Raw genomic sequence first — 13970 nt, 5'->3', positions numbered from 1 at the left:
TTCTTAAAAAAAAAAAAAAAAATTTATCCCAAAAGCATTGGAAATAATTCTATTCAATTTCGTACGATATTATTTACCATTTATTATGTTGGTTATATAATATTAATTTTATTATTAGTCATAAATGTCTGATTACAAATGTCACGATTTTTTTTACGTATTATCTAACAATATCGGAAGAAAATAAATATTATAGCCATATTGAAGAAAACATTCGCCAAATTTTTTCTTTCTTTTTTTTCTTTCTTTTTTTCGTTCTTTTTACCTAATAATGAATAGTACATCGTTTCAATTAAGTTGCAAAATATTAATAGTTTTTATATGGTAATTAATTGCGCAGCTTATTGCTTACTTATAGTTTTATTTGTAACAAAATATGAAGTAACTTTATAAATGATAAATATTGAAGAAAACAAATTTAATCGCAATTTTACGAGCTATTTATAAAAAGCTTTTAATAACGATTTTTATGAGATGTTTCGATCAAGTTTATAGTTTTTTTATTTTTTTTTTAAACTAACAACTAGTTAGGAGCTCAAAGTGTAAGAATAATAAAATAGGTAAATTAATTTTTTTTTATTAAAAATTGATACATTTGTACTTGAAAATAATGGCGATGTGAAAATTCGCGTGCGAAATCTTTCCACTAAAATCAAGGCACAATTTTCCGATGCAATATAAAAATAATATCTGAATTTAAAGTATTTATTTTTAACGATGGATCAATAGGATTCAAACAATAAATTCTCTCATTTGGAAATATTACGATCGTCCAATAAAGCAACATTAATGATCGCCATTCTTTGAACAAATATCCATCGGCATTTATATAAATTCTCTTGAATTATGCATTTTACGTAAATTCGAAAATACGAGAAATGCATTTTAAAAAAACGACCATTAGGATTTTTCATAAATAGATCGATTAATTTTCTACCCATCGGGCATCTCATTCATCTAATAATCCAAGGAAAAAAAGATTAAAGCGTACAAGTTTAATCCTGTTTGGATATAACGAAGAGTTCAACTGGTAACAAAGCCATTGTCGCGTGAAAGATTCTTTAATCCAATTTCGCACGCAACTAAAGTAATCGGAGGAGGGAATAATGAAATAAAGAGAATAATGAGTAAAGAGTTAAGTCGAGGCATTGGAGGATTGGGCGAGCATTGGGCCCCGAGTTAATTAATTTTTGTTGATAAAGCTTATTTTCAACGGACCGCGGCCACCGCGGCTACGTGCGTCACAAGCTCATTAGCCAAAGTGGACTCTGCCAAGCATCATCCAGTTATCCGAATAGAGACGGCGACAAATAAAGAGAGATAGATAGATAGATAGATAGATAGATAGATATAGAGAGAGAGAGAGAGATAAAGATATATATATATATATATATATATATATAGGGAGCCAGGGAGAGAAGCCATTCGTTAAATGCGAATCTTCTAGATCGCCGTCGTCGTCGTCGTTGTCGTCATATTGCCAGTGTCAGTGACAATGTCGTCCAGCCAATAGGAGCTTGGGATGCTTTCCTCTCCATCCAATAAAACCTTTCCACGCATCCGGTCATTCCGCGTCTATAAATAAGAGTGAGCAGTGAGAGGACGAACAATATCGAGATTGTAGTTGGCGAGTCAGCATCATCTGTCCTATTGTATATTGATTCATCGATTATTATCGAGTCAAGGAGAATTTAAATTTTGTTGGAAACGCTTTGTTATTGAAATATTATTCCTTTGCGAGTTGTCTGGTAGAGCTTAGGTAAGTGATTAAGAAGACTTATAATTATCAAACTGCGTTGGGGCGTGGCCGTGGGGATTGGGATTGGGGATTGCATTTTCATGATAAAATAAAATTAGGTTCGTCAATGAAATTTGGATTAACAGTCGATATCCTTTTTTTTTTTTATTGGTAATCGTATTGTTTGTTTAAATTCCTTTTGTGATTAAGAGTAATCTGTAAATGTTTAAAGAAAGAATGATGGAAATATGATTGGGCAACACGAATTGCGCAGTTGATTTTGGGGTACTTTCTTAATAAATTTTATGTCTAAATATACTCGAACCATGGCTTGTTTAAGCTAATTATTTATCATCTTCAGTTTTTACGCATTTATTTATACAAATTATATAAATACAGGTGAATGAGGGCCGGGAGGGGGGGTGCTCGTTTTCTTTGTTTGAACTTTGAGGAAAATGGAAGCCATTACTGGACAAAATCTATTTTTAAAACTTAATACTATTATTGTATCAATATTCATGTATTCTCATAAGCATATAGATATAATAGAAAATTAAATTCCAATTTATTAAAATTAATGAATCCACAAAAGGTCCAAAGTATTTATAATATGTTGATTATTTAAAACATTTTTTTTCATTTTCTTTTATACAATTCATTATATATATCATTGAATTTTATATTTGATGTATTATGCAAACTCCCTATAAGCGAATAAATTATAACTGTTATCAAAAAACATGGTAGAATTTGACAAATTGACGATAATGGGATAAATTAAGAGGGTATCCGCCATTTTGTATGTACCAGCTGCGAGATTGATATATAAATTACAGTTAAGATAATTTATTGTTCTTTTAATGGGTGATTTTGAAATATATTTCGTATTTATTAATAAATTAGAAATGATAAGAAATATTATTGTAAATATTTAATTTAAAAGAATGACATTTATGATATATGCAGAATAAATTACTAATTTTTATTTCAATTTTATAACGAATACAGATATATTTTTATTTCTTTTTTTTGGTGATAATTCTATCTATTAATTGGTACAATTTTCAACATAGTTTTATATTTGAACATAGAAATTAATTGAAAACATAAATTTACTGTTGATTGTACATATTATTAACTATATAAAGTCATAAACTTTTATGAATTTTATTATTTTTAATTTCGATTTAATAAAATTAGAATTTTCAAACAAAAATAAAAACTAACCCATTATTTCAATATCTGAAAATATAAATGACACGTAATATATATATATATATATATATATGAAATACAATCATATTTAAAGCCAGTGTACATAAATATACAACACAATCTAAATAGCTTTTGCTTTATTTATTTCAATTGATTAAGAAAAAACATTGTACTTGCAGAAAATCATGCAGATCTTTGTAAAGACATTGACTGGGAAGACAATTACTCTTGAAGTCGAAGCTTCAGACACAATAGAAAATGTCAAGGCTAAGATCCAGGACAAAGAAGGCATTCCCCCTGACCAGCAGCGTCTGATTTTCGCTGGTAAGCAATTGGAGGATGGACGTACTCTGTCCGACTACAATATCCAGAAGGAGTCAACTCTTCATTTGGTTCTGAGACTGAGAGGAGGCATGCAAATTTTCGTTAAGACATTAACAGGCAAAACAATTACTCTTGAAGTCGAAGCTTCGGACACAATAGAAAATGTCAAGGCTAAGATTCAGGACAAAGAAGGCATTCCCCCTGACCAGCAGCGTCTGATTTTCGCTGGTAAGCAATTGGAGGATGGACGTACTCTGTCCGACTACAATATCCAGAAGGAGTCAACTCTTCATTTGGTTCTGAGACTGAGAGGAGGCATGCAAATTTTCGTTAAGACATTAACAGGCAAAACAATTACTCTTGAAGTCGAAGCTTCGGACACAATAGAAAATGTCAAGGCTAAGATTCAGGACAAAGAAGGCATTCCCCCTGACCAGCAGCGTCTGATTTTCGCTGGTAAGCAATTGGAGGATGGACGTACTCTGTCCGACTACAATATCCAGAAGGAGTCAACTCTTCATTTGGTTCTGAGACTGAGAGGAGGCATGCAAATTTTCGTTAAGACATTAACAGGCAAAACAATTACTCTTGAAGTCGAAGCTTCGGACACAATAGAAAATGTCAAGGCTAAGATTCAGGACAAAGAAGGCATTCCCCCTGACCAGCAGCGTCTGATTTTCGCTGGTAAGCAATTGGAGGATGGACGTACTCTGTCCGACTACAATATCCAGAAGGAGTCAACTCTTCATTTGGTTCTGAGACTGAGAGGAGGCATGCAAATTTTCGTTAAGACATTAACAGGCAAAACAATTACTCTTGAAGTCGAAGCTTCGGACACAATAGAAAATGTCAAGGCTAAGATTCAGGACAAAGAAGGCATTCCCCCTGACCAGCAGCGTCTGATTTTCGCTGGTAAGCAATTGGAGGATGGACGTACTCTGTCCGACTACAATATCCAGAAGGAGTCAACTCTTCATTTGGTTCTGAGACTGAGAGGAGGCATGCAAATTTTCGTTAAGACATTAACAGGCAAAACAATTACTCTTGAAGTCGAAGCTTCGGACACAATAGAAAATGTCAAGGCTAAGATTCAGGACAAAGAAGGCATTCCCCCTGACCAGCAGCGTCTGATTTTCGCTGGTAAGCAATTGGAGGATGGACGTACTCTGTCCGACTACAATATCCAGAAGGAGTCAACTCTTCATTTGGTTCTGAGACTGAGAGGAGGCATGCAAATTTTCGTTAAGACATTAACAGGCAAAACAATTACTCTTGAAGTCGAAGCTTCGGACACAATAGAAAATGTCAAGGCTAAGATTCAGGACAAAGAAGGCATTCCCCCTGACCAGCAGCGTCTGATTTTCGCTGGTAAGCAATTGGAGGATGGACGTACTCTGTCCGACTACAATATCCAGAAGGAGTCAACTCTTCATTTGGTTCTGCGACTGAGAGGAGGCATGCAAATTTTCGTTAAGACATTAACAGGCAAAACAATTACTCTTGAAGTCGAAGCTTCGGACACAATAGAAAATGTCAAGGCTAAGATTCAGGACAAAGAAGGCATTCCCCCTGACCAGCAGCGTCTGATTTTCGCTGGTAAGCAATTGGAGGATGGACGTACTCTGTCCGACTACAATATCCAGAAGGAGTCAACTCTTCATTTGGTTCTGAGACTGAGAGGAGGCATGCAAATTTTCGTTAAGACATTAACAGGCAAAACAATTACTCTTGAAGTCGAAGCTTCGGACACAATAGAAAATGTCAAGGCTAAGATTCAGGACAAAGAAGGCATTCCCCCTGACCAGCAGCGTCTGATTTTCGCTGGTAAGCAATTGGAGGATGGACGTACTCTGTCCGACTACAATATCCAGAAGGAGTCAACTCTTCATTTGGTTCTGCGACTGAGAGGAGGCATGCAAATTTTCGTTAAGACATTAACAGGCAAAACAATTACTCTTGAAGTCGAAGCTTCGGACACAATAGAAAATGTCAAGGCTAAGATTCAGGATAAAGAAGGCATTCCCCCAGACCAGCAGCGTCTGATCTTTGCTGGCAAGCAACTCGAGGATGGACGTACTTTATCTGACTACAATATCCAAAAGGAGTCTACGCTTCACTTAGTGCTTCGTTTGAGAGGTGGAATGTAGATTTAATATATATTGTTATTAGTTGGAAAGGATTCAGCGTAGGGAACTTTTACCTTAGGTCGAGGTTTCGCTTATCGTAGTGGCGAACCCTGATAAAAAAATTTCTCTGGTGTGTCAGGATATATAAGGCGATCATTGCCATACTTAATATTGGCATATAATGCAAGCTATATTATATTATACATAATTTACTTGGTTTTGTTAATGTCTGGACCGTTTTGTGAATGTGAACTTGGCTAGTTTTGACTGAAAAGTAATAATGTCAAGGAAACATGTACACGAAACTGCAATATTTAATTTCGATGATTTTTTTAATGTAAAACGCTTGAGTCAAATAAAATTCATTTTTACATTACTTTGTATTAAATAAATATTTGTTTTTATAATGCCCTATATCAAATTTTATCAAATTCCAATATTTTTGTGTGTATAATATATATATATATATATATATATATATACATTAGATTTAATAAAGCTCAATTGTAATGTATGTTGTATTTATTAATGTATTGTTTGCTTATTTTATTTGGTAAAATGTCTCAATTTTTTATGTATAAGTCGTTTTAATTTTTGTCATTATGAACGAATAAGTACATATAAATTTAATTTTCGCTATGTCCAATGTTTTTACATAATTGAAATTGTCAGATATAATTAAATTTCTTTAACCTTAACAATGGCCGTAATAATGTTTTTTACCAGTTTAATATATTGGATGAGTCCAATTTAAAAAATATTCATTTTAGCATCATTCGTACGTCATTATTTTAATAAATTACATCTTCATTGTATTGAAGTAATTTCATATTTCCGGCTTCTGGTGATAATTGTATGTTTGCATTGGAAAATGCATTATATTGATTTAAAGTGTACTGCTACATGTGATTCGTATCACTTTAGTTCATGAATATTTTCGAGGTCTTTAATAAGCGTTAGTATTTTCAAAGCTGATAATGTCACATCGATTATGTAATTAATAAAATTACGTTTCGTGAGTGTGGGGCAATGCGGGCGAGGACGGCAGGAGAGGAGTAACGTATCGTAATAATCGGTGATTTAGTCTGGATTGTTTTTGGCACTACCGGTTGGTTTGGTGCAAAAGTGTGAGGGTTGCAAAGTGACATCCTCCCTGCCTTCCGCAATCGCAAATTGCTACGTCTATCTCGGCTTTAAAGCGGATTCGCGAAATGTACGAGAGGAAGTGGCCCGGAGGGTTTTTGCGGTTATTGCCCAACTGTATTAATCGCGCCTTGCACACATTGTCCCCTTGTGACGTGATTTAATTGCTGCTAAGGGATAAGCCCGTGCGCACTTGTTACACAGGGAAATATCGGGATAAATACGCTCTTGTGTAAATTTTAGGTCGTCGAAAGAACAACGGGCGTTTAATGAAAATATGCAAGACACATTTGAAAGTTGCGTTTTCACATTCGAACGAGTCTGTTGTTTTTTACGTTGAGCGAACGTTATTGGAAAGGCTACATTTTGATTTTGATATTATGAAGAAACACGAATGGTAAGTACATTGATTGAACAGTAAAAATATTTCTCTTTTTTATTAAAATGCGGGAGTCATTACCGACAACTGTTATTCTGTTTAGTAGTGTTATTTTTATGAGTAACTTTTTTTTTATATATATAATTTGTTTTCAATTTGTTTCTTTTTTTTTTTACAAGCTATTGTATTTTTAAAAATTCTTTAAAAGATATTGCCTTTCAATAAAGCGAGTGGTAATGATTTTCATGATATTTATGAAACGTATAGATGTATGAAAATAATGGATTTTATTATAAATGATACGCCTATGAAATCTGCATTGCAAGTTGATAAAAATATACTTGATCAAAGAACACATGCAAATAATATTTATCTCTATCTAACTATTTATGTTTATATATATATATATATATATATACAAATATTAAAATCTAGTCTAGTGAAATCTATTGTTCTATTGATCAAACACGATATACACGTACATCTACTTTTTATTTTCTACCTGATGTTTTTGATAATTTTGTTCATTTAATTGAGTTAGCATTTTTTTGTTGTATATCGATGGTAATAATAAGATTTTTTAAAGCAAATTTACGAAAAGAAATTACAGTGAGATTAAACAATAGATTTAATGGTTTATAATAGTTTTGTTAAAGAAAACGCCGTTATACGTTGTTTTTCATTTATTATTTTACAAATGTTTAATTATTTCAGCTAATACATTGGTTATGAAAGAATTAAAAAAAAAAATAAAAAATAAAAAATAACATTAAAAGGTATATGAAAATAACTTTTGTTTAGATTGTAGGACATTTTCTAAATATAATTTAAACCTGCCTTTTACTTGATTCTAATTTGAAATATACAAAGAAATATAGTTTCATGGAGCAATAAATTTATGCTCGCTACAGAAACAAGAAGACGCTACTTATAATGAAGAAAAAAAAGAAAAAAGTTCTATTTTCAGTAGCACAGTAAAGCCATCGGATATATCTACTAAATGCTTGTGGATTACAAAGGTATGAGGGAACAATAATGTTAAGGTTTTTTTTTTTATGAAAATAGAATACATAGAATATATAAATTCGAATCTTCTGCCGAAACGTGCAAGTACATTCCTATTTTAGCTTTTAAAACAGCTGCATTTAAAATTTTGACTTCAACGCTTTGTTGTACGTAAGCATTTCTATTATTTTACGATTATTATTATTATTATTTTTTCATTATTACTCGTATCGAGTCTATGAAAGAAGAAAGAAAATAAAAGATAACAAGATAGCCGGTAAAACAATATAGACTCTTTATTTTTGACAGTTTTTATAAAACCCCGATCAAAATAATATAAATGCTTTGACACTTACGACTGTAGGTATCTGTGTCGACACAAATTCATTGCAATCCAAAGCAAATCAACGCCGTATATTCCGTTAAAAAGAATATCATACACCGTATCCCATTACTCGCAATGTCGTGAGCTGATGCAAAAATCGTGAGGGGAGTGGGGAGAGTGAAGTGTCACGTGGGTATGGCGTGTATCTCTTTACATGCGGAATTAAATTTTTCGAAGATCGAGCTTGTCGAGAGCTTTTTAGCTTGCGTACTTTCAAACTTTCAATGGCCGCGCGCACCCATTGTTCGGAACGATTTGGTGCCTGGGTGGAGGAGGAGGAGGAGGAGGATGGGAGGGGAATTCGTTAGAACGATGAATTATGGAAAACCATGCGATTACGAATGCCTCCATAATTCCAGGAAGATTCGCTTTATATTCTCGTAAATTTGCAGTTTACCTCGGCGCTCAATAATAGAGTGGCATTACACGTGTGGTGTATGAGCTTGGCTCGACTAAAGATTGAGGAGAGAGAGAAGTGAATATGGTTCGGTCTAATGCTTCGCTCTAACGCGTTAAGGACTGCAATGAAGCTACGAATACATTTGAATTGTTAATTTTGTTCTCTATTGACGTGGAAGTATTTTGATAAATGCGCTGTTCGATATTCCATATCGTTATGTTTTTACTTTTACAAGCGCGAGGATCAGTTTTTTTTTTTTCATTTTTCGTTTTCATTATCTTCAAATTTCCAGACAGTTTATTATTTATTTAGAAGATGGGACAATTGTCTATGAGCATTTAGTGGTGGCGTTCCTTGGAATTAAAGTACTTTAACAAAAAACAGACAAATGTTCAAGTTACTTGTTTTTTATATGTAATCGCAGCAAGTCACATTAACGAATTCGATTCTATTCGATAAGTATCGGGAAATCTTTTCGGTTATAAATTTATGCATAAATATCGCAAAATGTATACCAGGTAGGAACATGTATTCGTTAAAAAGATGTATGCAATTTTTTAAAATCAACGCTATTCAACATTAGAAGTGAGAAGGACAATTATTTCATCGCCATCTTACCTGTCAAAATACAATTTCAATTCTAATCGCTCTAATCGCGACATTTATTTTTTTCGATTTTGATATTAAGTGTCGATGTACCTATTTACAGATTATTAGGAAATTAGAATTTTCCGTGCAAAGTGTAAGTAGCATCACGACACTTTTCTAGAAACTATGAACATTCTGCTCTTTACAAGTCCATTTTTCTTTTAAAAAAATCAATTCAGAGCCTCTCAAAACTTACAACGACTACATTGCAATTTCAAATAAATTCTAAATGCCAATTTAATATTGGCTAAATGTCTCCCAATAACGTTGGTGCATAAAACAATACAATCACGATACGATTGGAGGTGTGTCGAGTGGCCGGTAATGTTTAATTATCGTTAATCGCGATGTCGTAGTTCAGCAGCGTCAGATGAGCTTTTGTCAAAGCACCCATAGAATGCGTCACCAATCGCTCCCTCAAAATCGATTCACCCGGGTGCGTCAATCCTTCCCCTTTTTAAACGAGGCCCGAAATTGAAGGTCCCGGCCCCACCTTTGGCCGGAGCTCCGGGCACCGATAGCTGTCCGAAGGTTCGCGAGCTCGCCCCCTCAGCTGGCGATCGACCTCTCGGCAATCGAAGCGACGCGTGCCTCTTGCCGAGAGATCGGTCCCTAAAAATAAAGAATCGGCGGCACTGGCCGTAGAGGAAAAGGGGCGCGATCCTCGTCGGCGCCTTACAGAGGCGGAAGCAGCAATAGCAGCAGCAATAGCAGCAGCAATAGCAGCAGCAATAGCAGCAGCAGCAACAGCGGTGGCGGCAGCGGCGACGGCGGCGGCTCTTGCGACGGGGACTACTCCCGATGTAGTCAGTCTCCGAGCGACTGCCAGACTGCCCAGCGGTCCCCGCGAGCTCAGGAGTGCGCGTCGCGCCACCCGGACCACTATTATGCACCCGGCGAGTCCGAGTCACTCGTAGCCCCGTGTGCCCCCGCATCTCTGGGACTTTTGGTGGAGTTTCACGTCCCGCTGGAAATGCCAGAGGCCCTAGGGCTCTGACCGACAGTTCGACCAATCTTCGATCGACGATGATTTCGGCGCCGGGATTCCTCGCCGTGGCGGGTTGGCTCCTCGTCCTCCTCTTCAGCGACGGTGAGTCTTTCGGCCTCTCCAGACGGTGGATAATCCTCTTCTTCCCCGTCGCTATTATTAAAGCTCATTCGTTCGCGTTTCCGTGCTCCTTATCGCGCTTTATTCACTTTTTAATTATATTCCTTAAAACTTTTATTTAACGATTCCCTCCGTTCCGTAATAAGCTCCTTATATATATATATATATATGTGTGTGTGTGTCAAGGGAGGATATTAAATCGAAGCTCCTGAACGAACCGATTTCGTTAATGTTTTAAAAAGAGGTGCGCATACATTTTGTTTTAGTCGGTGATTATTAATCACCGTGGCCATTATTTATGCAAATGTATTGTACACTATATTTTCCTTACGGTACATCTTTTAATATAAATATTTCATTCTGTATATAATATATTCAAGATAAATTAGCAAGATATATATCATCTTAATTAAGATTGAAACGTCTGCGTTTCTTTATCAGCCGAAGAAAAATAAAGTCTTCTCCTGCGAGAAGATTTTTTATGGAATTAATTTGTTCAGCCGCTGCTCATGCTTCATTTTTCTTTCCTCTTAATTTTTAAATTTTAATCAGCTAAAACGGCGAATTTCAAGGATAAATATCGATATTATTAAGCGTTAATTGTGAAATTTTGTGTGTCGAGTGATTAAACTTTTTATAATAGAGAGACGTAAATGTTGATTGTATATTTTGATTTTTCGATACTTTTTGCGCAAGTTTGAGATTTAATTTCTTATAATAAATGTTTGATTTAAGAGACGCATCGGATCAAGAAAAATTCTAGCTCACACGCACACACACACACAAACAAACAAACAAACAAACAGAGAGAGAGAGAGAGAGAGAGAGAGAGAGATAGATTAATATGTTAAAGCAAGCTTTCATTCAAATCAACTTATTAGAATGTATTAATTTTAGCGTCGATTAAACGTTTAAATTTATTTTTTGTACAAAGTATAAATTTTTACTATTAAATAGGGGATCCTTTTAATCTTGTGATGAATATTCAACAAGTTTATCGTGATATTATTGCACCAATGGCGTCAAAACTTTTTTCTAAATTATCTCACAAAGCCAACGCGTTTTAGAGAATTGAGTTTGTAATTACGAAGATCGAGAGCTCACTCCGACATATTCATAACGTTACGCGGCAAATTAATTAAACCAAAATAACAATACCTTATTTTCTCATTACATTACTGTCCCGCGTTATCAAATCCATAATCCATACCCAAGCTTCACCCACATACTTACGCAAAAAATTAGCAATATTATCCATCGAATCGAATTCTTATTGGGAATCAATGAGTATAAAAAAAACTTCCCAACCAAATCCCTATGAAAATACCATTTTCACAACCACGCGTTTCCAATAAAATGCCCAAAGAAATTTTTTCACCTCATCGGAAGGCGCGACTTAAATTCTCAATAAATCAACGAGCCAATTACTCGTCGAATGCAAATGTCAACTGCCCCGCTCAACGGCAACGTCATTTTCCCAAAGCTCGACACTTGAAAGGGACTTCGCATAGAGTTGGCGCATAAGTGTCAGTGATTCCGCGCACCAAAGCGTGACACCAAAGAAACACAACGCAACGACATAACACGATGCCTTTTGTCCCTTTTGCTAACGTGGCAGAAGCGCCCCGGAGTCTCTGAATTGGTTGCCCGGAGCTCAATTATCGGCAGCTCGCCGATTGTCCCGTGCCGGTAATTAATTGGCATTGAGCGATCTCGGCGATCCGCTCCCGCTTTTATGTAGACGCGATTGTGCGTGTCTCGCTACTAATTGCGCTTCCGTGAGGCCGATCGGCCTACTTCTCCGTCTCCACCTGCTACATCTTTGCTGGGACGGGGGTGTAAGGGGGGTGGATTGTTGGAGGAGGGGGGGGGGCGCTCAGGTGTATTACGCGTGTCCGCGCATCGTGAAACTGGTTTGGAATTTTTGTTTATTTGGGCCCTCGCGTTACGGCCCCTTCTGTGGCAATTTGTGGAGTTTCCTTCGAAGGCTCTCGTAGTCGCCACGATTTTTCTTTACGATAATCGCTCGTCGATGAGAATTCTCGGGAATAATCGCAGATTAATGGATATTCTTTGCTTTTTTTCATTGGGGCCTTTATGATCTTGGGGAACACTCGAGTGAATGAAACTTGCAGGCGTTGTTTTAAATAATTTCTGGGTAATCATAACTGCAAAACGCACACTATGTATGCTGATTATATTCATGTTTTTTCAATAGGCTATTATCGTATGGATGTTTATGTTAGTGCCGAATACTACATTAATTATAAACTTCAAATAATTTACGCAATTCGTGGGCTAATTAACTCTTACTTATTTTTTCTTTTCTTTTTCTATATATATATATATATATATATATATATATATATTAAAATCAAGGATGATAGGAAGAAACGAAGTGTAGGCTATCGACGTACATATAAGTGCTTAAAGAAACATATAAATTTATTATAAATTGTCTACAAAATTCTAATAAATAGGTTTGGTTTGCTTTGAACCTTTCGCTTAAAAAATAATATTAGCGATATAATTTATGCGTGAAATATAAATTGTGAAAGTACGAGAGGAGAACAGGCGCCAAGGGATATATGCTGAAAAACATTTATGTTTGTTTTTCATTACATGTTTCCGTCATCGATAATGAGCTTAAACTTCGGAGTCAACGTATTATCTTAATTTCATTATCGGTACTGCATGCTTTCAAACGTGTTGCAAAAATTCAGTTAACGGCAGTATATACAGTATATCGTGGTGCATGTGTATGCGTAACCATTGTGGCCTACCATTTAATTTCATAAGTAACTAATTTGCTTTATAACGAATGTATACCTTTCACAATATGTTTCATTGGGATTAATTATTATTTCTTGTCGTCCTATCGATAAGCACTTAAATTAATTTTCAATCATTATCTTGTTATTGGGGGGATATAGAGTATTTGTTGAAAGCTTGATTAATTTATAATTATTTTGGTGGAAAATTTAAAAACATGAGAAAAGCAAGAGAAAAGAAAAGAGGAGAAAAGAAAAATAATCATTATGATTATGTTGAGTAATTAATCATTAAGTATGATATAGTTTATTTTCTATGCCGTTAAAAGCTAAGCCCCTTTATTAAATAAGATTTCTCAATTATTATGTTATCTAAATTAAGATGCGGCGTAGCCAACGCGTTTTTGTAGATAGTAAATTATGGTTTAAATGTTGTCTTTATGAAACTTCCTTTTCATGCATCTCACAAGCCAAAGTCGTAATAGCTAAGGGATATAAGTGAGAAGATAACCGTTGAGGACGTTAAATATGATTGCCAACTGAACCGCCAGTGAAAATAACTATTATAAATGATGATATCTTTGATTATACTTTTATTCCACTTCTGATAGTTTATCATACGAGTAATACTTGTTTATAGTGTTAGTTTGTCCAGATAAATTAAATGCATCGACAATCTTGCTAATATTCATTAGATAATTTATGTATGTACATATTACGCTCGTTTA

At 35.1% G+C, this 13970-nt stretch overlaps 2 protein-coding genes across 2 annotated transcripts in view; both read left to right on the top strand.

Annotated features, from left to right (window-relative positions):
- Positions 1-1625: 1625 nt before the first annotated feature.
- Ubi-p63E (Polyubiquitin-63E) lies at positions 1626-5721 on the top strand. Its single transcript, XM_011506191.1, has 2 exons — positions 1626-1759; positions 3133-5721. The coding sequence occupies exon 2, from the start codon at positions 3139-3141 to the stop codon at positions 5422-5424; it is 2286 nt and encodes a 761-aa protein (XP_011504493.1). The 5' UTR covers positions 1626-1759; positions 3133-3138; the 3' UTR covers positions 5425-5721.
- A 4470-nt stretch (positions 5722-10191) lies between these two features.
- The window catches only part of LOC105367694 (fibrillin-1), a 197184-nt gene continuing 193405 nt past the window's right edge, over positions 10192-13970 (top strand). The window contains exon 1 of the mRNA XM_011506463.1: positions 10192-10453. Within this exon, the coding sequence (XP_011504765.1) occupies positions 10390-10453 (64 nt within the window). The 5' untranslated portion in view covers positions 10192-10389. The remainder of the gene's footprint in view (positions 10454-13970) is intronic.

The sequence above is a fragment of the Ceratosolen solmsi genome, unplaced genomic scaffold, assembly GCF_000503995.2.
Source record: "Ceratosolen solmsi marchali unplaced genomic scaffold, CerSol_1.0 scaffold7, whole genome shotgun sequence".
Taxonomy (NCBI): domain Eukaryota; kingdom Metazoa; phylum Arthropoda; class Insecta; order Hymenoptera; family Agaonidae; genus Ceratosolen; species Ceratosolen solmsi.
The sequence above is the reverse complement of the archived record's forward strand: the minus strand, read 5'-3'. Positions and strand labels throughout refer to the sequence as shown.